At 37.0% G+C, this 26,187-nt stretch overlaps 1 protein-coding gene across 3 annotated transcripts; it reads left to right on the forward strand.

Annotated features, from left to right (window-relative positions):
* The first annotated feature begins 7,490 nt into the window (after positions 1-7,490).
* LOC106881122 (uncharacterized) lies at positions 7,491-23,448 on the forward strand. Of its 3 annotated transcripts, none has more exons than XM_014931413.3 (5): positions 7,491-7,664; positions 10,441-10,629; positions 16,914-17,221; positions 20,794-20,942; positions 22,879-23,448. In XM_014931413.3, the coding sequence occupies exons 3-5, from the start codon at positions 17,118-17,120 to the stop codon at positions 23,070-23,072; spliced, it is 447 nt and encodes a 148-aa protein (XP_014786899.1). In that variant the 5' UTR covers positions 7,491-7,664; positions 10,441-10,629; positions 16,914-17,117; the 3' UTR covers positions 23,073-23,448. The 3 variants fall into 3 exon arrangements, with proteins under 3 accessions (XP_014786899.1, XP_014786975.1, XP_052827315.1); XM_052971355.2 differs by lacking the exon at positions 7,491-7,664 and adding an exon at positions 7,755-7,940; XM_014931489.3 differs by lacking the exon at positions 10,441-10,629.
* The last annotated feature ends 2,739 nt before the right edge of the window (positions 23,449-26,187 follow it).

The following is a 26,187-nucleotide window of genomic DNA, read 5'->3' on the forward strand; positions in this document are numbered from 1 at the left end:
CAACTTCCGTACCGTCTACAGCCCTTACGCTACTCACTCCACTCCATTCTTCTACCACCTCTGGAGTCATTAGGGTTGTTGAGCAGCCCGTGTCCACGAGGGCTCGTGACACCTTTCCGTTCACCACGACGTCTACTACAGGCAACGACTATATACCGGGACGACTACCGGCGCAGTAGTCTCCCTTGAACCGTTTCCCAGTACGCATTCCCTAGCGATGTGGCCTATGTCTGCATCAATAGCAAATTACTCCAGGCCTGGGTTCCTTGCAGTCCCTCGCCATGTCCGAACCTTGACACCGAAAACACTGCCCTTTGAAGAGCCGCACACGTTCCTTGTTCGACCCCTCTCCGCCGCTCCTTGTTTGACCCCTTCTCGGTGTTGCAGTCGCTGCTAAAGGTGTCGTCCTGCCACACGAGACGATGGCTCTGGCCCGAGATATACCTCTCACATCGCCATGGAGTGAATATTCGGCAGCTTTTGCAGTTCGACCGACACGTGGTCAGGAAATCCTGTCACAAAGGCTAATTTAACGATTTGTTCCAACGCGTCATCTCTATATCCCACGAGTCTAGCCAATCTCCTGATTTCGTTGGCAAACACATCGACATGTTCGCCCATCCACAGGCCCCACATCCGACAGGACATGCCTACTTCCTCACTTCCGATCCTTCCCTACAACACAGCCTGGCTCATAACACCTCAAGACTGATGATGCAAATTCCAAGTGTGGACGTACCATTGTCGTATACAATTTTAAACAGATAGCTGGAGAGTGGCTGACAAATGTCTTACTGAGTGATGCCAGCACCCCATCAGCCTTCTTGACAATCTTCGAGATGTGGTCTGTCCAACGCAGATCGTTGCTTACAATAAAGCCCAGATCACATCTGCTAGAGACTTCTTGAGATTAGTGTAGTTGCGGGAGTATGTAAAGGCTAGATCTTTCCTCCTAAAATGTATGGTGACGCACTCGTCCACAACTAGCTTGAGTTGCCAGTCAGAAATCCATTGCTGCATTGTATCCAGATCTGATTGCAGGAAAGATCTATAACGCATAGGATCTGTTCTTTTTATTTCGAGGTACAGCTAGATGTCATCTGCATATTTCAGCACTGTAACATTCTTCTAAGTTGGCATCTATATCATTAATATATGCAACAAACAGTAGGGGTCCAAGAACGGATCCCTTCGGTACACCAGAAGTCATCTCATAGGGTGAAGAATGATGCCTTAGAACTGTAACTACCTCTTTCCGACCGAGAATGAAGGACTTCAGCAAGTTACAGAGATCATTCTTCAGACTCATTGCAAGGAGTTTTACCACGAGTCGTTTGTGTGACACAGAGTTAAAGGCTTTAGCAAAATCAACGATGAGGGTCAGGAGTCGTGCGAATAGCAGCTTTGAGCTGTGGTTGGAATCTTTCCAGCATACCATTCGCAGCGGGATGGTAACTGGTGGTATGGATGTGCTGAACTCCGAGCAATCTCGAAAGTTCATGGAACAGACAAACTTCAAATTGGCGTCCACGATCAGTAGTAATTCTAGAGGGTGCTCCGAAGCGAGATATCCACCCAGAGATGAGTGCTCTGGCGACTGTTTCCGCGGAAATGTCCACGAGAGGGATGGCCTCAGACCATCTGGAGAAACGGTCGATGCAAGTCAATATATAAGTAAATCTGCAACTGACCGGCCAAGGACCAACCAGTCGATGTGTATGTGACGGAACCTGGTGTCCGGAGGCTGGAAATGTCCAAGAGGTGCTCTCACATGACGAAGCACTTTGGAACGCTGACACGTGACCAAGCAGTAATAGGCCGTCACATATTCGGCCAGAAGAAAAAGAAAAACTGCTCTGAAATTATAGAAAGTGGTCTATGTGAAAACATGCTGTTGGTCCTAACATACTTGAAGACATCTGCGTAAATCTCCGAAGCGATCTGTGATGTCAGCAGTCCGTTGATCGTCTGCCCTCTAAGCTACGCGCGAAACAGTTTTCATAGGGAACCAGAAGCCTAATTTTAGAACATTCCACAAAACCCACATCACACTACAGCTTCACGCTGATCGGTCGATTTATTCACCGATCACGTGAAACTATAGTGTTTCACTCGTAGTGTCTGACCGAGTATCTAGCGGTTAGGTTTTGAATCCTTGCTACAGTAGCAACATCAATAATTTCTTCAGTCCCAAACATTCTGCTGTGATGCATACTATCACAGAAAGACATCAGCTGATGTACTCTAACAAAGGACACTTTATCCACGCCCACTGAGGACAGTGTCAAAAGAAAGCTTCTGCGTGGTCACTCAGATTGTTTTCAAATCGTACCATGCTGCCTTTAAAAAGCAAAAACACATTAGAGAATGTGTAAGCATTAGATAATGCAATCATAAATATACAAGATGGTGTGATTAGTAACAGCTGCTCGATTAGGGTTGATCTGAGATTAAATAGCAATAAATAGCAAATTAGAATAGGATAAGTAATGGAAATAACCATATCCATATTGCTTCACTAGACCGCACAACAAATCTGTATATGTCGGAATGTACATTTTGTAAACGACCGTGCGAAGGAGAGGTGACGAGAATGGCTCCTTTAGTACATCGCACGGTCGATACAATAAATATGAAAAGGATGAATGAGTATAAATGCCAGAAGGAAAAGAGAGACACAACTGGGTAGAATGTTTAAGAGAAGATTTTATTGATAGGTTAACATGTGTGTCTGTGTGTGCGTCATATATGCATAATAATAGACAAGCTGTCATGTATACATAATGTATGTGTGTGCAAACATGGATGTATGCGTGTGCGTTAAGTACAGAGCATTGAAAGAGTCTATAATATGACGTTAGAAGAATGTTCAGAATGTTCGTAGTCAATGTACACGATAGTTGAAATGCTGTATCAAAAAGTTGTGGCTGTAATGCAGAGCCGGTTGGGGTACCTATCGTACGTGAAGTCGTGGCTACGATGCAAAGCCGGTCACTTGTTACAGGAGTTCTCGTAGGTTGTATTTGCTGCTAACCATGGTGAAGCAATCCACAGCAATGTGGAGATAGAACCTGTGCGTTGGTTGCTGGTTGCTGTGTACGTAGAGAGACGATGTTGACGACGTTAAGAAGACGGAGGCGACGAAGATGGAGATTGCCGTATGCTGTTGGACAAGTGTTGATGAGTCTCCATGTGGCTGCTGTTGTGTCGTCGCTGGAACTGGCTGTATGCGCTGTGGTCAAAATGTCTGGAACCGAAAGACATCGACTCTATGTGTCGCTGAAGTTTTATAGGGTGCAGTCAGCTCACCAGAGGTTTAGAAAAGACTGTCTCACGTGACCTTATCAGAAGGCTGCGATTGGTTGGGTTGCATTCGGAGTAGTGGACACAACAGGGTCAAAAAGGGCGGTCGAAGGCTAGCTGTTATCCACAACGTCCGTATTGTGTATATATAACAGAGAGAGAGGAATTTCCCTCAAGTCGTACGCTGCATACCTATCAGTTAGACAGTGAATTTTTGTGTATTATATTTGTAAATGAATAATCACCAATATAAATGTGTGTGTGTGCGTGAATGGATGCCAGAATGGGCCGATGTAAACAGATGTACATTATTTACATCTTGTTTGTTGTTAAAACAATGTTTCGGTCGATATACCCTCCAGCCTTCATCAGGTGTCTTAGGGAAATTTTGAACCTGGGTTCTCATGCCCAAGGTATTTTTCGATGTTGTTGTTATTATTATTATCATTCAGGTCACTGCCTGGAATCGAACTCGGAATCTTGGGGTTAGTAGCCCTTCCCGCTAACCGTGATCAATGGTTTCGCATCCACAAAAGTCTTAGCTGCGTGAACGTCTTGTCAAACTTTAAATCCGAAGAGAAATGTATATACCAAAGTATATACATACATATATATATATATATATATATATATATATATATATATATATATATATATAGAGAGAGAGAGAGAGAGAGAGAGAGAGAGAGAGAGACACACACACACACACAAATGTGTATGTCTCTTATAATTTTTAATTATTATAAATCTTCCACTGAGGAGGGACCCGGTTTCCAACAAAGATACAAGGCTCCACCTTTGGGATGTAGTTAACACAGACAAATTCACATTTGGGACTTGAGAAAAGTCTTGCATATTTTTACTATTCCACTCACAGATTACACTTGTAATGTACGAATTAGCCGGTCGATATTTGTTTCTGAAAATCCCAGTTTATCCAGATTCTCCTTTAAGCATTTACTAACAAAACCTAGAGCTCCAATTGTTATTGGTATGAATATGAATTCATTGTCTGGATATAGAAGCTGTAGGTTTCGAAACAGATGTCCATACATATCCTCTTTTTCTTTCATTTTCAAAGAGATATTTATATCTGCAGAGCAGCTCACCTCTATAATGGTACACACCTTTGCTTCTATGTCCCAAACAACAATATCCGGCCTGTTATGTTTACATTTGACAGAAGTTTTAATGGGAATATTCCACCAGTATTCCTTGAATTGGTGTTTATGAATGTATTCCATAACAGAGGGATTTTCTAAGTTTATTTCAGGATAGTCTTTTTTTTTTTTTTGGACGGCATTGTAAATTGTTTTGGCAACAACATCGTGCCGCATAGGGAGGTAGTACCGAGACGACATTTTAGGACAGCTACTAATCACATGCGTGGTGTCTTCCACAGAAACATGACAGCCTACGCATGTGGTTGCACCTTGGGATTACAAGAGTATCACTGTCTACGTATGTATGTATGTACGTACGTACGTATGTATGTATGTATGTATTTATGTATGTATGTATGTATCCTATCACATTTTCTTCTCTTGCAATCATAGTTGTCTCTGCTTCTCTGAACATTTTTTTGACTTAATGCTGTCCACTTCGGTCTTTCTTTCGGCATCCTAGTTGCATCTCACCTCCTCAGAATCTGCACTTTACACTTCAACCATATTCTCACCTATCCGTGTTGCCCTTCTATCCTCATACAGTTATCTGCATATCTTAACTTACCTTGCCTCAGGCTCTCAACTCGTTCACAGACTCGTGTACCCTTAACGTAGTTCTCGGAGAGATTCAGCGTGACACAGAGTGTGACAAGGTTGGCCCTTTGAAATACAAGTACAACAGAAACAGGAAGAAGGAGTGAGAGAAAGTTGTGGTGAAAGAGTACAGCAGGGTACGCCACCATCCCCTGCCGGAGCCTTGTGGAGCTTTGGGTGTTTTCGCTCAATAAACCTTCACAACGCCCGGTCTAGGAATCGAAACCGCGATCCTACGACCACGTGTCCACTACTCTAGCCACTGGATCATTACGCCTCCACACATACACACATATATATATATGGGTACAGGACGTCACCAACAGTAAACAACATGGAATACGAAAATAAATGAGTTAAATACGCAATAACGAGAGAAAATGGCAAACAAGACGAGTAATACAAAGAAAGACCCTTCGTCAGTTGTCGGCTGTCTATCTTCTCCCTGTTTCGAGCAATCAACGATAATATGACTCTTCGAAGACAGCTGTCCCATAAATACCAAAATAAAATTTTGGATTTATGGAGGGTCAAAGTTGGGAAAAGAAAACAGGACAGTGGAGACATAGAGGGAAACTGAACGAAAACAAACAAGGAGGGTCGTTCGACCTGAACGAGGGGAAAATAATGAACGCTGAGAGAAATATTTTCTTTGAAAAGAGAAAAGATAGAAGAGAGAGATAGGATGCACCCAGTTCTTAGAACATCCGTGCAGGAAAAAATGGTGGTCACGTGAGGAAAAGAAAGATGGACAATGGTCACGTGTGAGCAACGAGAGAGAAAGAGAGGGAGACAGAGAGACATAGAAAACTGTGAAAAGGAGAAAAAGGGAATTAGAGGATTAGAGAGGATAGGGGAGAAAATAGTATAGAGTCGCATCAAAAAGGTTAAGATAAATTCACCTGAAAATGGATGCGTGACGTTCAATTAAATAATAATATAATGTGTGTGTGTGTGTGTGTATTAGTAAATATGCATTGAACATAACTAGAGATTAGTGCTCCCGACACCGACTTAGTTTTTCCTCACAAATTTCTAAATAAAGCATTTTTTTTTATAACTTGCATTTTCGAGTGTATACATTACGATAATGATTATTTTTATATTTTTAATATATCTCATTTTATTTAGAAATGGAAAAAAGGTCCACAGCTGTTTCAGCATTCAGTAAGTTAGGCATGACCGTTCTTCAAAAATGATATCTGTAAGATGGAAGGTGACACATTACAGAATATCATTCAGGATATTTTGGAAGTCTATTTAGTGGGCTAGTTTTAAAATACTTTTATTTCTGAATATATCTGTCGTCGCTGGAACTGGCTGCTTGGTTGGTGCTGTGTTACGCGTGTGTGTGGTCAAACGACCAGATCCTACAAGATCTGAGCCGCGACGAATTGGCGGGGATAATTTAGGCTATTTATAGATACAGGTAGGCTCCAGAGAAGCATCAGAAGAACACTCTCACGTGACCTTATTAGGGGCTACGGTTGGTCGGTTTGCGTCCTGGGGTGAACGGACTGGAGATAATTTACCCGCGCAAAGAATAGTCAGTCAGGTGATGGACACAACAGGCGGGAAAGAGTTGCTTTCTACTACGCTCGCCTGTTAATATATATTCTAGTGAGAGAAGTGTTCACTACATATCTAATCAACACTGTACATATTAGGTTAAAGGCCAATCGAAAATGTTTTTCACCAGGCCTTTCAATTCCTTATTGACAATGATGTTATCTCAATCCGGATACCATCATAGTTTTTTTGTTTTTGTTTTTTTTTATACCATGATGATAATTAAGTTATTGGACTGTTTACAAGATATAATCTTCTTTCTGAACAAATAAATAAAAATCTAAAACAAATATTTCATCGACATAATTATCTATGCCTTTGAAAATAAAACCTTGCAAAAGTTCATAAAAGTAAGAATTAAGAAATTTATGAGTATGCAAATACATCATTCGGACTTCCCATATACATATTAATCGTTCCAATCAGTTTCAATTTATTATAGGCATAACTATACAAATGAGCCCCCACACCGTTTCTTTATAACTTTCTGAAAAAATGAATATTTTTTAATGAAATTTTCTTCCCGAGAAAGGGCCGCATTACTAAAAAAGAAACACGAAGGTAAACTTTTGTTAAGTGTAAAGCATTCAGAAAGTCCTGCGAGCCGCAGGTTACCTATGAATGATACAGGTTTCAAATTATGGCACAAGGCCAGCAAGTTCAGGGAAGTTGGGTAAGACGATTACATTGACCCTAGTGCTCGACCCTGAGAGGATGAAAGGCAGGGTAGATCTCAGTGGAATTTGAACTCACACCATAAAAACGGACGAATTGCTACTAAAGATTTTGGCCGGCGTACTAACCATTCTGCCAACTCACCGCTTTACTCGTGATTACTATAAATTGTCCGCGAGGTTTCGAACGGAAATTGAATCAGAGTTATCTCGCTTCACGTTTTATTTACATTTACTTTGATTTGACATAATGACGTGGGGCTGTCGGTCAAAATTGTCTTCCTTCTGATGTCGCTTATTTTAATGAATGTGCCCTGGATGTTATTAGATCATTAATTACGAGACACCGCTCTTAATAGTATGTAATCCAATTGATTGTTATATTTTCTGTTTATCCTATTGTTTATTGTTTAAAGTGAATAGTTTGTATTACAGATTACACAGAATTACAGGAAGAACGTATTTAAATACGTGACGACTAAAACGTTCTATATATAAATTATATTAAAACGTGACGATTAAAACGTTTTATATATATTATATTATATTCTATTATATAAGACTGCGGCCTTGCTGGGACATTACTTTGAAGTGTTTAGTCGAACAAATCTACCCTAATACTTATTTTCAAAAGGTTTGGTACTTATTCTATATCATTTTGTTGAATCGCTAAGTTACGTGACATAAACAAGCCAACATCAGTTGTCAATCAGTGGTGGGGGATAAACACGAACACACACACCAGATTTATACGTATTCAACGTTCTTTCAGTTTCCGTCTCCGAAATCCACTCAATATGTTTTGGTCGACCCGAGGCTATAGTAGAAGACACATGCCCAAGGGTCCACGTAGTGGGACTGAACCCAGAACCATGTAGTTATGAAATGAACTCTTTACCACACAGCTACCCCTGGTATATAAAACGCATCTATATGTGTGTGTGTGTATGTAGTATAAATCGACACGCGCTTATATATATATATATATATATATATAGAGAGAGAGAGAGAGAGAGAGAGAGAGAGTTGATGAAACGCGTGCTTTATAAAGCATTAAATACCATTTTTTTCTGTATTTTATTAGTATTGTTATATATGTGTGGAAACGAGTGGCTTAGAGATTAGGTTCTGGTACTCAAGATCGTAAGTGATTACCATTCCTGGATCGCGCAATGCGTTGTTTTCTTGAGCAAAGCACTTCACTTGACGTTACTCAAGTCCAGTCAAGTGGCAAAAATGGATAAACCTGCGACCGACCGGCGTCCTGTCCAGAACAGTTAAATATATATACGCCACAGAATTCGAAAAACCTTCCTGATCAACCTTAAAGCACGAGAAAGACCTTTGATTTTTTTTTTTTTTAATATGCACATATATGACGTTAAACTGCATCCAGGCGTAGGGCCTTGGGATATGATTCCAGGCTTTTGAGAAGTGTGGAACCACCTCTTAACCACTATTGTTTCTAAATCTACTCTGACCCGAGAAGTAACATCTGTTAGGGTCCCAGCTATATGTTAACTAGCATGTGAACCACTGGAAGTAAAAGACCCATAGTTCTCATTAAAACTTCCTTCTAGGAGAAGATAAACTCGTATAAAAATGAAAACAAAACCTCGAAGTTCAGTTGGTTTCTGGTCGTCTCAACCGCTGTTGTTGTTCCACTGGTGTTATAACTAATTGCGCTAAGAAGTGGGTTCAGTGCTGTGCAACACTTTATCGACTCAAAACAAATTCACGCACAAGAACTTCTTAAACACTTGGAACATTTGCATAGACTTGCTGAGCTTAGGAAGTGGCCTTACACATTCACGAGTTGACTTCCACCATATATATGCGTGCGTGTGTGTGTGGAAATTAAGTTGTTCACTTCACAACCTTGTGGTGTTTTGTGTTCAGTCCCATTGCTTGGCATCTTAGGTTAGTGTCTTCTGCTATAGCTTGCCAATGCCTTCTGAGCTGATTTGATAGACAGGGCCCTTTTGTGTGTGTGAGAGAGAGTGCAAAATGATGATATGTCATTTATGTTATATCCTTAACATTATGAAGATCTGTCAATTAAAAAAATTTCTTTGCTTAAAACCTGATAAATGTTTGTAACAGAAAGAGTATTCAGCTATAAAATAGACTGCCTCAAATAAGTTTTCCTAATGTGCATGTATAATCCTATAGCAATGGAATGAGAGAAAAACTGCATATAAGAGATACTAGATGTTATGTGCAAGATGGAAAGCTGTGCTGATATGCTCATGTGAAGCAGGTGAGTGATAACAGCTTGCTAATGATGTGCCAAGAACTCAGTGTGAATGGAGGAATTGCAGGAGGGTGACCCTAGAAACCTTGGGATGAAGTGGTGAAGACAAATCTCAAGATATTGAATCTCGCAAAGTCATTAACCTTTTCCTAATGCCAACCACTTTACAGAATGTACTGTGTGCTGTGTGCTTTTAGAGGGATGCTGGGGACTTGCTTGTATGCAAGGATGACCATGTATTTACTTAGTTTGACATGTCTTCTCTGGTACAGCAAACTGCCAGGAGTTGCAGTCCCCTATCATCCCCTCTGTGAGGCCAAACATAGGAAGATCCTTTCTCACCACTTCATCCCACATCTTCTGGGTCTACCCCTTACACATGTTCCCTCCACAATTAGAGCTCAGCATTTCTTGATGCAACTGTCCTCATTCATATATATTACATAGCTATACCAATGCAGTCTTCTCTCTTGCACACTACCTCTGATACCCAGTTTTTCACTCAAATCACTTACACTCTATTGTATATGCATACTGACATTACCCATCTAGCTTCATTTCTTTCAAGCCTTTGCATGTCCTCAGCAGTTACAGCCCATGTTTCCCTGCCATGTAGCATAGCTAATATGTATGTATATATGTATATTAAGCTCTAAAGAAAATCATTTTCTTATTTTATTTCTTAATTATATAAAGTTTGGATAAAAGCATTGTAACAACAAGGTGTTTCTAAAGTTACTGGATAAGTATATATAGAATTAAGTAAATATAGTAAAAGCTAGCAATCATGTGTAATACACACACATACGCGTGCACACATTTATTTATTTATATTTGTACATACATTATATACTAGCCAATACTAAATCTCTCGTTTCAGGTCATAAAAATAGCCTTAAGACGCTAATCAGATTACCATGAATTAAAGTATTAAAGACAATGATAATCAACAAATGTACTACGATATTTTCAATTGAGCAGAGAGTCATTCAATGCAATCAGATGTTTTGTAAGAATGAAATTCGTTACTATTTACAGATGTATTTCATAGAAAAGCTTTATTTGGGTTGTAAGTAATTTATTTATTATTCTTTAATTGTTGAAGAGAATTAATATAAACTGTATTTTAGTTGAGAGTTGTAATGATAACGGCTCATTAAGAACATTATATATAGTTATAGATATATATGCTCACATATACGGATATGTATGCACACTCACATACATACACATATATAAACATACATACGCTCGCACACATATACATACAAAGATGCCCGTGTGTGCATACACACACACACGCACATATCTATGTATCTATATATATACATACACACACTCTCATACACATACATATAAATATATATATATTCATACATAAATACATACACACACACATACACATAGATATATACATACACATATACACACACGCACACATACACATATGTACATGCACTCACATACATACAATTATCTATTCACACATGACATGCCCAAACACAGACCTGGAATTATGTATGCTACTACTACTGGATAGCACAAAGTAAATCTGAAGGTGGACAAGCTCTATACTGTACTCTGCTACATTCTTAACAGAATATACCATAACTACAAGTGTATGTATGTATATATGTGTGTGTGTATACATACATATATGTGTGTGTGTATGTTTACACATATATATAAATGTGTGTCTTTCAAAATTGCACCTGTCTGATAAGTAATTTAATCTGAAACTATATGTTGAGGGTAAAGCAATAACAGTGTAGTAAGTTCATTTTTAGTCATTCAAAAACATGTAGAAGCTTCTCTTAATCTTCATATATATATATATATATATATATATATATATATATATATATATATATATATATATGCATATTTACATATGTACATATGCATATATTTGTATGCGTATGTACATCTGCATATATATATATATATATATATATATATATATATATATACACACATATATATATTTATATACATATATATACATATGCTTACACAGATATATATATAGATATAGACATATATATATGGATCTGTACATATTTGAATATATAGATTGGTAAATAGATAGATATGTTAATGAGTATGTATGTACATGCATATATAATTACAATGGACATGCACATCAGAGAAAATCAAAATAATGATGTGTACATCCATTTATAACAAATTCTGCACGCTTAATGTACATATACCATGAACATATCACACATACACACACATACATTATATGTGTAGGTGCTGGTGCTATGTAAAAGCACTCAATCCACTCAGTAAGGTGCTTGTAGTTAGGAAGGGCATCCAGCCATAAAAACCATGCAAAAATGGACAGTGAAGCCTGGTGCAGTCTTCTGCCTAGCCAGCTCCTGTCAAACCACCTAACTCATGCCAGCATGGAGGATGAACATTAAACGATAATGATAATGTTGATGTATGTATATATCTGCGTATATGTATGCATATATATATATGTGTGTGTATCCATTTATATTATCAGATAGTTATGTACAAGTCAGAAAAAATGTGTGCTCAGAAGTCATAGAGTGGGTATATTTTTATATTATCAAACAACATGTAACAGGTTAGAATGGTTACTGTTAGTTTCTCTTTGACATTACCACTAGACAATATCAAAGGCTCTTCAGCTGTGCTGGCCAGAATTGCACATCCTCTTATATGCTGGATGTATTTCGACTCTGGGTTGGGTAGGTGGTCGCAAAAAAGTGGAACAAAACATAGTGAAAGATAGTAAAAGAAGAAATTATTCCTCACTGGTTGGTTGTTAGCCATGGGTAAGTTGTATATATATATATTAATTAACGTGTACAGTATTATATTTATCCTTTATAGCCAATCTTACCAATTGTTTTCGCATTAGGGGTTAAATGGAGTGTTATGTAACAGTCCAATTATGTAACCCTGCGCTCTTTAGAGGTAGCTGTTATGGAATAAAATATAACAACTGCTCTCTATTGTTGGGGGTGAATATATCATTCCCAAGTTCAAAAATGGACATGACCGTGCCAAAATGAATTTGTGCTCCTCAGAACAGAATCTGAAAATTTTGCTTTTCAAATTCAGTAAATTTTTTAGATTGATTCTCTCTCCTCTCCAAGCAAGGTCTGCATCTTTTACTTGTCATTAAGATATGGTCCAGAATGTTCCAGCAAGTAGCTTTGCTGTCCTCATGGACACAATTTGTGCTTCATTGTTCATGCAGATGTGTGGGTGTGGGGAAAGGATTATTTGTTTTGTTTTGTTTTTACGTCAGTTTTTCCATGGGAGCATGGGTTAGACACATATATATTGTTGCAGCATTGTTTCATAGCTAGGTGCTCTTCTCATCACTAGTCCTTTCCTATTTCTGAAGCAAGAGAAGTTTTTCATTCTGTATGTCTTCAAAACTATAGAGCTACAAACAATTTATTAACAAGGAAATGACAATAGCGAATACTGACCGTAGCTCATATGATCACATCTCTCTCTCTCTCTCTCTTCCACACACATACATATATGCATACTGCGGTTAGTTTATGCAATATTTACTGGCATATAAGATGCACTCCTACTTTACAAGTACATTTTGTGGGGAAAAAACATTTAATATGTTCCATCATACACTCGGTCACATGAGATGCATGGCAATTTTTTGATACATTTAAAGTGTTGCTGTGTGATAAGTAGCTTGCTTACCAACCACATGGTTCCAGGTTCAGTCCCACTGCATAGCACCTTGGGCAAGTGTCCTCTACTATAGCCTCAGGCTGACCAAAGCCTTGTGAGTGGATTTGGTAGATGGAAACTGAAAGAGGCCCGTCATATATGTGTGTGTGTTTGTGTGTCTGTGTTTGTCCCCCCACTATTGCTTGACAACCAATGCTGGTGCGTTTACGTCCCTGTAACTTAGCAGTTTGGCAAGAGACCAATGGAATAAGTACTAAGCTTACAAAGAATGAGTCCTGGGGTCGATTTGTTCGACTAAAGGCGGTACTCCAGCATGGTCGCAGTCAAATGACTGAAACAAATAAGAGAGTAAAGAATAAAATAAGTGTGTCTTATACACCAGCATATATGGTTTTCCTATAATTTAGCCTGAAGCCTTGATGTGAATGGAATTATAATAGAAAACACTATTTCTAATGTTTTTACAAAAGCATGAATGTTAGAAATTTAGTTTATAAATTTCCATTTTTATACTTTATCTGATTGAATTCTTATCATCTAGGTATGAATTCCAGGTATTTATTGCTGAGAATTGGTTTATTAGATTTAGTTCTGCGTAGTTTGTGCATAGTAATCAGGTTGAATTAGTGTATTATTTGTAGCATATGGTATAAAACCAACAGCTGTTCATATGACTGAGACTACATATCAACATTACATCAGAGATTTAGTATTTTGGAAAATACAAGCCATTTTGTCAAGCCAAGCCATTGAATAAGCTTCTACATAGTTGATTGATCTGCTAGAAATAACAGTAATATCATCCCTCAGATCACACTGTCACATGACCACGTGATCACTTGACCAACCAGACTATCAGATGTGGTTACACATTATTGGTCACAGTGCACTTTGTATCATTGCAGCTTTCGCATTACACCACGCCACTGGCTAGGCAAGCAAGCCAACGTTCCCACCCCGCTGATCGATAGACGGACTGGAGTAACATAAAATGAAGTGTTTTGCTCAAGAACACAATGCGTTGCCCAGTCTGGGGATCAAACCCATGATCTAACAATCATGAGTGTGACAGCCCAACCACTATGCCAAGTGCCTTCACTATGCTTCCTTAAAAAGAAGAATACATAAAATCATATGATCTGACTTACTCCTAAGATGGATGGTCACAGCTGTAATGTTCTTAATCATAGGTCTGCTCAATTAGCTTTGACCTGTAACTAAACAACAAGAATATATTAGCCAATCTAGTCCTATGTCAAGACAAGGAGCCACAAACACACATCACACACTGCTACCAACACTGCACCGTGTCTCCCACAACTGCCTCACCTTCTTCTCTCTTTTCATTCTCTTTTTCTACCTCTCTTGTCTTCTGGTGTCCTGTATTATAGCTTCAGACCAACCAAAACTTTATGAGTGGATTAGACAGAAACAGAAAGATTACTGTTGTGTGTGTGTGTATGCACGCGCGCATGTGTGTGTGTGTGTGTGCACACGCATGTGTGTGCATCCTTATGTTTGTGTTTATCTTTCACTGCTTAATAGCTAATGTTGTTTCCTTTATGTCTGTAACTTGGCAGTTCAGCAAAAAGTGACTGATAGCATAAATACCAGGTTTTAAATATTTTATTCACTTTGTTTGACTAAACCCTTCAAGGCAGTTCCCTGTCATTGTCACAGTCTAATGTCTGAAACTAATAAAAGAGTAATAAAACAATATCATGAACATTTATAAATTTATGCATCAGTTAAGAATATTATAAATGTGAAATTTACACAAGCTCCATGAGTGGATATAAACATTATTCAGATAGCCTTACTTGTTTTATTTATCTCTGTTTCTCTTCTTAAGATCTTAATTAATAGATCTAATCACAACATAATTATTTCAGCTTAATTATCTAGCATGGACATCTGCAATTATTAATAGTATTATTCATCTTAGCTCTGTATATAATAATACCAAACATTGGTATTATTCATCTCAGCTCAGTGTTCAAAGCCAGTGAGCTATTGATGTTGCAGCTATTTCTGTGTGACCATGAGAGAACCATGTGTACATAACATGCTTGCCTCTTTCAAATGCACACACACAAAATATGACTAACACTAGAAAGAGAAGGCTGATAATGGAAAATTTTCAGAACACACTTGAATTAACACTTGAAGAAATGCTTTTGCTTTGGTTGAAAAAGAAAATGAAGTAGATACATTCAAAATTGTTTGTTTCTAAAGTTAAAAGTGACTCTCTTTTTCTTCCTCTCTTCTCTGTTATCCTCCTGATTTAAAATGAAGACAATTGAATGATATAATTAATTAATTGACTTACCTAATGTTCTATTACTCCATATTGAAGATGAACAATGTACAGAAACAGGTTTGTGCTTGGATAAGGAATTATATATAACTTAAAAAGATATACTTGAGACAACAAAGAAAAAAGAAATTGAATAATTTTAATATGCTTTTTTTTCCTTTATACAAAAAAATGCACAAAATTATAATAAACTACTTATAATATGAAATACAAAAGTATCAATCACTGAGGTGAGAGGTTTCCATTTCCACAACTTTGAGCCTAACATGGTTTATTCATAGATGTTGGTAGTGACAAAGTGTATTTATGAATGTTAGTCCTTAAAAGGAACAAAAAGACCCCATTAGATAATTCACTCACCTCTTTGGAAGGAACATACACACATACATGCACAAGCAATATGACTGACTCTAGAAAAGTGAGGTTTATTAATGATGTTGATAGTTCCTTTATTTGCAGATGAAAAAAATACTTTGTATATTTATATCAGCAAAGAAAATTTGAATTAAATCAACGACGCAATATATTTATAGCCACCACATACTTTGTTCTAACTTGTTTGGTTCAGCTTACACAAAAGGCTTAAGAAATTTTCCTTTCAAAACCAGTCTATCTTCATTTGACCATCTAGAACAATATAAGTAGCTTAACATTTCTTTTAAAATCTTTCTTTGCAATATCTCCTTAACAGTAAGTTTATTGAACTAACTATAACCTTGAACAAGCTGTCTGTGATAATAATAAAACCATGCCAGCAAGGAAAACAGACACTGAATGATGATGATGATGATGATGATGGTAGTAGCTCTCATTATTATTATTAAGATGGCAAGCTGGCAGAATCATTAGCACCCTGGGCAAAATGCTAGGCAGCATTTTGTCTATCCTTACATTCTGAGTTCAAATTCCACTGGAGTCAACTTTACCTTTCATTGTTTTGGGGTCAATGAAATAAATACCAGTTATGCACTGGGATTGATGTAATCGACTATCCCCTCCCTGAAAAAATTTCAGGCCTTGTACCTATAGTGGAAAAGATTGTTGTTGTTGTTATTATTATTATGGCGGTGAGCTGGCAGAATAGTTAGCACACCAGGCAAGATGTTTAGCGGCATTTCGTCTTTATATTCTGAGTTCAAATTCCGCTGAGGTCAGCTTTACCTTTCATATGACATTGTAGGTTCTATGTGAGAAACTGGATCCAGTCAGTTTGAATATTAAGCATATAGAATATTTTGACTTGATATGGCTAGGTTTAATGTGTATTTCTTGTTATTTTTGTAATGATTTTTACCTTTTGTTTTTAATACCTTTGAAATTTAAATATGTTTTAGGTTATGACAGAAGTTAAAAGGAAGTTTGAAATATGACCAGTTTTTGGCTTACATCAATACAGCTTGAATTTAAGAATAACAGAGAGACCTACAGAATACTTGGAAATTTTCCCAATACTTCCAAAACTCTAAAAACAAAAGATTAAAAAATAAAGAGAAACAGAGAAAAACCATGACATAAAACTGAAAGGTGTGAATTTGAAGATGATACGACAATCTAATTTAACAAATAGACTTTTGGTTCATTATAATTTGAACCGAAGTGAATACGTTTCACTTGTTACTGATATATGGTTAAAAAGACAAAGGTACGTAAATATCAGTGAATCACTAGATATCATTTAAATTATATTTGAGGTCAAATTACACGTTAGAAATTCTTATCACTACCACCACCTTCATCATCATCATCATCTATGGGTTGCGCAGATCCCACTGTGTCTCCCTATCAGTTGTAGTCACTCTGGTACACTCATCATCATCATCATCATCATCATCATCGTTTAACGTCTGCTTTCCATAGCCATGCCTACAAGAGTCAAGGCTACTGTCCTCTCCTTCCCAGTCTAAATTTTGTAAATTGCTTCATTTTCAATACACCATCTCACATGGTGTGCTGAACACTGAAATTGTAAAATGATCATAGTGCTTGAAAAGACATATCAAGTTAAGGTTGCCCTTGCATACAGGCTCGCCCCCTGCAACTCTCTCCAGCTGAGCATCCCTAATCTTGTGGGCTTGTAGGTGCTGGTGCCACATAAAAAGCACCCGTGCCAGTGCTGCATAAAAGCATCCAGTACGCTCTGTAAAGCGGTTGGCCTTAGGAAGGGCATCAAACTGTAGAAACCATGCCAAAACAGACATAGAGCCTGAACAGCCCTTCAGCTGGATCAGTTCCTGTCAAACCGTCCAACCCATGCCATCATGGAAAATGGATGTTAAATGATGCTGATAAAATATCAATTTCTTTTGATAACACTTTTTAGCACATTTATGCCTTTCCAAAGACCATCAGCTGTGTAAATGAAATAAAATATCTATATATAGGTGCTGGCATGTTATGTAGTAAAGAAGCTTGCTTTGCAACTATGTGGCTTCAAGTTCAGTCCCATTGCATGACACCTTGAGCAAGTATCTTCTTACTATAGCTCTGGGCCAACCAATGCTTTGTGAATGAATTTCATAGAAGAGAACTGCAAGGAAGCCTGTCATATATAGTGTGTGTGCACACCTTTGTGTTTCCACCACTTGACAACTGGTGTTGGTTTGTTAATGTCTCTGTAACTTAGAATAAATACCAGGCTTAAAAAGTAAGCACTGAAGTCAATTTGTTCGATGAACCCTTGTCCACGGAGGCAATGACTGAGACCGTTGGCATTATATTGTTGTGCTTGAGAAGAAGACCCATCAAGCCAAGTAAAATTGCAGTCATGGCAGATACCTATGTCACACAAATGGCACATAAAAGCACCTTTCAAGCATTGAGCCTCATGGAAGCACAGACCGAAACCATTTGGCATTATGCTGGGCTTTGAGTGTTGGACCACATGAAAGCACAGACCGAAACCATTTGGCATTATGCTGTGCTTGAGAAGACACATCAAGCCAAGTAAAACCACACTTGTGGCAGATACCAGTGTTGAGCAAATGGCACCTCTGCCGGTAACATGTAAAAACACCCATTACATTCTCGGAGTGGTTAGCATTAGGAAGGGCATCCAACCATAGAAACCATGCCAAAACAAACTGGAGTCTGGTGCAGCCTTCCAGCTTGCTAGCCCTGGTCAAACCATCCAACCCATGCCAGCATGGACAACAGACGTTAAATGATTATGATGAAGACTTCAAAAAATAATTTCATTAAAGAAAACATTTTTGTTTTGTTTGTTTTCTTTTAGTTCTTAACCATTATTATTTAATACCAAGCATTGTTGACATAGTGTTTACATATCTTTAGAGCTGCGGATTGTCCTGCTTCTGATAAGCATTGAAATATGAAATAACAACTGAACCTATTGTTAGCCACCTTAATACAGGCAGAGAAAATTACGTGTTTTGTACTGAAGCAAAATACAGCCTTTTTATCTTCTTACATGTTTCAGTTATTAAACTACATCCACGCTTTGAAGGATTTTAGTCAAACAGATCAGACCCAGTACTTAAATGTTTTTTGTTGTTGTTGTTAAACAGGAAATTGACCATGTGGAGGACAGGAAATGGAGCATGTGGCGATTAGAAATTGGCTGGATTGTTGGTAGGGAGATGTAGGAAGGGGCAGCATGCGCAAGTATATAGTTCTATATGTGGGTGTGTAGACGCAATGATATGATATGATTTTGCGTGCATGTGTGTATTGATGCAAGTGTACACATCTGTACATGGGCATGCATGTCTACACACACACGCTTGGACAAACATGCACATGCATACGCACACATACATGCATACACACACATATTCATTCATATGTACATATGTATATTTGCATACATGTATGCATGCATACCAGTGTGTGCACGCACATGTGCATTCACATGCATGTGTGTGCACATGCACAAAACAAGCATTGAGGATTGGCAAGCATTGGGGATTGGGGGTTGGTAAACATTGAGGATTGATAAATGGCAGTCCTGCTCATGGAGTTGGTTGGTGTGTTTGACCTTGGTGCAGGTGGTGCAGAGTACCAGCTGGTGCTAAGGTTATGTTGGTGGAAACTTCTAGGTTAAAAGTGGGGTTATACCATATAATTTTTCCTTCTTATAATCCTTTTGGGGTGGGGAAAGGGTGTTTAGAGGTCGTCCACATATGTGAGCTTCTCAGTAAACCCGCTCCTCGCCAAAGCATCTATTGGCTGAGAGATTAGATAATCATTTACTAATGCCTGGAACCAAGTTTCTAATTACAGTGGAGGGATGGTTTGAGCTCTTGTATATGTATACTGTATCCTTGTTAGGCTTCCTGTATGGGTAATACTTTCCTGTACTGAGGTCTAAGGTTACATCCAAGAAATCATCTATAGTCAAGACAGGCTGAACTCCTTAAATATTTTTATCAAGTCCTTCCTGAACCTATCCATGGTGTGGCTGTTCATATGGTTTGAGATAGCCAGGCCATCATCCTTATAGAGGGCTAACTTTTGTGGGTGGGTATGTCTCTTGAAAGTATCCAAAATGTATAACCTGACGAGGTCAGCGATTTCAGCCCTGTCAAAGCTCCCCATAGAGACGTTTAACAATGCATCACCTTCTTTTTTCACTCAGAAGGAACTGTCATGGGCCAGAATTGATTTTCTAGCATTCATGATAATGCTGATGTCAAGATCACTAATTCTGGTGTATTGCTCAGCAAAAGTTAGGGCCTTCAGAAGGAGGGGCTTAGATACACACACACACACATATAAATTCATATTTATATATATATATATATATATATATGATGATGATGACGATGAGCTTTCATTCGTAAAAACCCTGCCAAAACAAACAGTAAAGCCCGATGCAGTCTTCTGCCTCACTAGCCCCTGTCAACCCTTCCAACCCATCCCAACATGGAAAGCACATTAAATGATGATGGGCTTCCATACCATTTCTGTCTTCCAATTTTACTGATAAGGCATTGGTTGGTCCAGGGCTATAGTAGTAGACACTTGCCCAAGGATTGAACCTGAAACCATGTGGTTGCAAAGCAAGCATCTTAACTACACAGCCATGCCTACACCAAATCTGGCAATATTTGTCATAAGGTTTAAACTCATTACAAAAAGATTCAGCTGTAACTTTACAACCATTGTATTGTATTGTATTTCACTTATTTTCCTGAAGTTTTGTCTCATTTTAAATTCAGATTCTGCATTTTATCTTAATGTATTTTTTTTCCACAGGTCACGTGATGCAATCTGGTCGTTCCTTTGTGTAGTTTTCTTATTGGTGCTAATGATGTGGGGTGTATGGTATTATGGCCTTTGCAATCGTAAATCAAAAAGAAATGCCCACAACTTTGAAGACACATGTCATTATACCACAGTCAACAGTAAGGTTTCTTTTGATATTCTCTTTATTTTTTTTACTCATCATATAGAACAAACAAAAAAAATAAATATATATAGGTGCAGAAGTGGCTGTGTGATAAGTAGCTTGCTTACCAACCACATGGTTCTGGGTTCAGTCCCACTGCGTGGCACCTTGGGCAAGTATCTTCTACTATAGCCTTGGGCTGACCAAAGCCTTGTGAGTGGATTTGGTAGACGGAAACTGAAAGAAGCTGTCGTATATATGTATATATATATATATATATGTGTGTTTGTGTTTGTTCCCCCACCATCGCTTGACAACCGATACTGGTGTGTTTACGTCCCCGTAACTTAGTGGTTCAGCAAAAGTACTAGGCTTCCAAAGAATAAGTCCTGGGGGCGATTTGCTCGACTAAAGGCGGTGCTCCAGCATGGCTGCAGTCAAATGACTGAAACAAGTAAAAAAGAGTTAAAGAGAGTATAGGAAAAACACTATCGCAAAATGATAATAATAATAATAGTTTCAAATTTTGGCACAAGGCCAGAAGTTTTGAGGTGGGGAGTCAATTACATTGATTCCAGTGTTCAACAGGTACTTATTTTATTGACTCCAAAAGGATGAAAGGCAATGTTGACCACCACTAAACAATTTGCTTGGCATGCTAATGATTCTGCTAGCTCACCACTTAAAGAATGATAATAATAATAATACTTTCTACTGAAGGCACAAGGCCTGAAATTTGGTAGGAGGGGACTAGTCAATTACCTCAACATCAGTGTTTCACTGGTACTTAATTTATCGACCCCCAAAAGGATGAAAGGCAGAGTTGACCTCAGTGGAATTTGGACTCAGAATGTAAAAACAAATAAAATGCCACTCAGCATTTTGCCTGGTCTGCTAACAATTCTGCCAGCTTGCCACCTTAATAATAATAATAATAATAATAATAATAATAATCATCATCATCATCGTTTAATGTCCACTTTCCATGCTGGCATGGGTTAGATGGTTTAACTGAAAACTGGTAAGCCAGAGAGCTACACCAGGTTCCCGTCTGAATTTGGTTTTGTTTCTGCAACCTAATGCCCTTCCCAACACCAACCACTCCAAGAATGTAGTGGATGCTTTTATGTGTCATTGATGTGACACCAGCATTGGTCACGACTACAATCTCACTTGGCTTGACAGGTCTACACAAGCATGGTATATTGCCGAAGATCTTGGTCACCTGTCACTATCTCCACAAAGCCCAATGCTCGAATGGTGCTTTTTACAATAATTTTAAATTTTGGCACAAGGCTAGCAACTTCGAGTGAGGGGTAATTTGATTACATTGACCCCAGTGCTCAACTGGTACTTATTTTATTGACCCTGAAAGGCTGCGTTTGAACTCAGAATGTAAAGTCTGAAGAAATATCACTAAGCATTTTGTGCCGCTCAGTAATGATTCTGCCAGCTCGCTGCCTTAATAATAATAATAATAATGATGATGATGATGATGATGATGATAATTTTTTTATCTGATCACAGTGTATTTAATATATAATTCACAACCAATGATATAACAAACATCAGTAACAAACATAACATTGTATGTTTTTCTCAATTATTGGTCATGTGATATGTTGTATGTTCTTTATATGTTGTCACATGATTTGATCTGTCATCTGTGATTGAATGGTTGAGAAGACTTTGATTGGCCTGGGGCTTTAGTAGAAGACATGCCCTTGGTGCCTTACAGGGGGACTGAAGAGAAACTATGAGGCTGAAAAACAAACTTCTAAATCACACAGCCAATATATACTTTTTTACTTCATTATTTGCAAACATAAATCACAATTTTATATTTTGGTTGTTTAACATGTAAGATTTAGTAAATTGAAATTAAAATTGAGAAAATAAATAATTAAACTTTCTTTTTATCCCTCTCTTCATTTTTGTTTGCTCCCTGACAGAAGTCATCCAAGCCAAAGCCAAATTTCTTCCTATGTTTCAAAAGAAGGAGAAACAACATGTAGAAGTAACTACCGACAATTCTTCATCTGCCGAAACTGATTATGAAGACATTGATGGAAGTCAGAACTGCTTAACATCTAACAAAAGAAAAAAAAAGATGTCAAAAACATTCCATAAGAAATTTAATATTTAGTGTTAAACGAACTAAAAGTAATAGAATATTTTCCGTATATTTAATAAAACTACATCTACAAGACCATCATACTGTTTATTAGAACTATGTAAGCAAATATCTTCCAGTTTTTACTTATTAGTTATGTGTACTTTGGTATCTAGACACTGAATTATATTTGAAATGAAGAACATACTCCATTAAATGAGGTACCAAAATTACTGTCGAGAAATTTGTAGAAATATACTTGTGAATAATAAATATATATTTTCAATGTAAATTAAATTAAAACTTACCTTTTTTAAGAATAAAAAACATGAAGATGTTACTTTACTATGAAAAAGGTAAAGTGTTAAAACTGTAAAATATTCTTTTGTATAAATATATTACAATTAAATTTGTAAATATTTTCTGTTATTTTTAAAGTAATTCTGTCATACACACACACACGTATATATAAATAAATATATATACATATATATGTGTGTGTGTGTGTAATAATATGAGAGGTTTTGGTATCCAGAAGACCCAAAAGGCAAGTAATGCTATGTAAGTATTACAGAAAGAAAAAAAGAACAACGTAAAAAACTTACTGCATAAACATTGATTTTCTTTGTCAGTAGTTTTGAAAAAAAAAAACATTAACAACACTGAATATTCCATTCAAAATGTTTTCCCTGGAATGCTTGAATAATCATATTTACAATTCAACAACTAAGAACATTTTTTTTGTAGAATTTTATTTCCACTGTTACAAATTTTCAAAATAACTTCTGTATTATATATACTTATATATTTTTATATATAATTATTGACAGCTTCTTGGCAATAATGATTGTACAATCAAAAGCTTTTAGACTATACAAAATCTGAATTTATTGTAAAACTAGAGGGTGGGATGGTAGTTCCAGATCGGAGAAAAAAATAAATAGCAAATTTATTATTTCACTCTATTTTTCACACACTTGAAAAATATTTTCATGTTTGATATTTTAAAAAAACAATCTTATCACAAATTTTTCTGATCAATTTATATAACTCTTAACCCATGAAATGTGAAGTAAAGAACAAATTAATTGAGCAAAGGCAGATTTAAAAATACCACACCTATTCACCATATTTTTTTTATCTACAGAACACAATAAACTTTCGAAGGTAAAATTAAGAAACAGAAGATTTTTTTATCTCAAGTATGTTCTCAAACATTTCGCAATTACAAAGAAACCAATAAATTACACTTGGCAATAAAAATAATAGCTTTTGACAGATATTTAATGCTAGTTACAAAAAGGAAAATTGGTTTGTGACAAATGTACTTCTAATGTCTTATATATTACTTATTTTTTTGCAATAATATATTCATATTTGAAGCAGCTGAATTAAAATATCAGTATTGTTTGAAAATATTTGAGAACTTCACTAACGTTAAAATATATTTCACTAAAAAAAAATGTCTAAACAAATATCAGTTGACTTTTTTTTACTTTGAAATTAGAGATTGATAAAATTAGATTCACAGTGTCTGTTGTTATAACCAACATAGTATAACCTTGTATACTATATTTGTATATATTAAATGTGTCTGTATTAGTTTTAACTGCAGACATTAAGTAGATTATAGAAGATAATAAAAAAAGAAGAAAGGAGTGCCACGAAGGGCTTGAACCAGATTTTCTTGTTAACGTAACGGTAAATAGGATCACATGTTCAGATTTAAAATAAACAAATTACAAAATTTTAAATAATTCATTAAAGCATTGTTATTAAAGAGTAATCTCCCTTGCAACAAGAGGGGAAATATTACACCTGTCAAGTATTAAAATAAATTTGAATGACTTTTCAACTCGTATTTTGAAAACGATAAACATTTTATTAAACTATTATTCATTAGGCAAGATGTTTTATGGAATGTGGCATATCAAAGTAACAGTAAAGGGAGGTAATAAGGAAATGGATCTACAGAAATTTTAATATATACATATTTCTCAATTAATCCAGTCAAAACATACCTCCACATAAAAATAATTATTAATGTAAAAGTTTCTAACTTCAACTGTTTACAATAATCTTTTCTTCTTTTGTCGTTTACTTGTTTCAGTCATTGAAACCTTCAAAGGTTTAGTCAAACAAATTGATACAAGAATTAATTTTTAAGTTTGGTGCTAATTCCATCAGTGTGCTGTTACAGGGATGTAAATAAACCAACACTGGTTGTCAAGCAGTGGTGGGGGAACGAATACAAACACACACACATATATGACATGCTTCCATGCAGTCTCTGTCTACTAAATCCACTCCCAATGCAATGGTTGGCCCAGAGATTTAGTAGAAGACATTTGCCCAAGGTGCAGTGAAGCAGGACTGAATCCAAAGGCAGGTCTTATCCGCACAGCCATGCCTGCAACTATAATAATAATAATACTTTATTTAAGGAGTACATGAACTGCAATTTTGGTGAACTAGAACTTATTTCATCAATCCAAAAAAAGAACAGGTACTTATTCCATCAACTCCAAAACGATGAAAGATAATTAATTCCTCAGCGGAATTTGAACTCAGTCTGTAAGAACGGACAAAATGCTGCTGAGCATTTCACCCAGCATGCTAACAATTCTGCCAGCTTTCCACCTTACTACTAATAATAATAATAATCCTTTCTACTATAGGCACAAGGCCTGAAAATTTGGGGGAGGGGGCTGGTCAATTACATTGACCTCAGTACTCAACTGGTACTTATTTTATCAACCCTGAAAGAATGAAAGGTAAAGTTGACCACAGCGGAGTTTGAACTCCTAACAAAATACTACTAAGCATTTCGTCCAACGTGCTAACAATTCTGCCAGCTTGCCATCTTACTACTACTACTACTACTACTAATAATAATAATAATAATCCTTTCTACTGAGAGGTGCAAGGCCTCAAATTTGGGGGTAGGGGAGTAGATGATTACATCAACCCCAATGTTTCACTGGTACTTAATAATATCGACCCCGAAAGGATGAAAGGCAGAGTCGACCATGGCGGAATTTGAACTCAGAACATAGTGATGGGCGAAATACCACTAAACATTTCGTCCAGCAGGCTAACGATTCTGCCAACTCACCACCTTACTAATAGTAATAATAATAACAATATA

This window comes from Octopus bimaculoides, chromosome 1 (assembly GCF_046866305.1).
Source record: "Octopus bimaculoides isolate indiv1 chromosome 1, ASM4686630v1, whole genome shotgun sequence".
Lineage (NCBI taxonomy): Eukaryota > Metazoa > Mollusca > Cephalopoda > Octopoda > Octopodidae > Octopus > Octopus bimaculoides.

What these genes read in the sequence shown, in the direction of transcription:
- LOC106881122 (XM_014931413.3), top strand. Translation starts at nt 17,118, where the DNA reads ATGATACGACAATCTAATTTAACAAATAGACTTTTGGTTCATTATAAT. An exon ending in ATATGGTTAAAAAGACAAAG is followed by an intron (nt 17,222 to 20,793) that starts GTACGTAAATAT and finishes TTTTTTCCACAG; the next exon opens with GTCACGTGATGCAATCTGGT. An exon ending in TCATTATACCACAGTCAACA is followed by an intron (nt 20,943 to 22,878) that starts GTAAGGTTTCTT and finishes GCTCCCTGACAG; the next exon opens with AAGTCATCCAAGCCAAAGCC.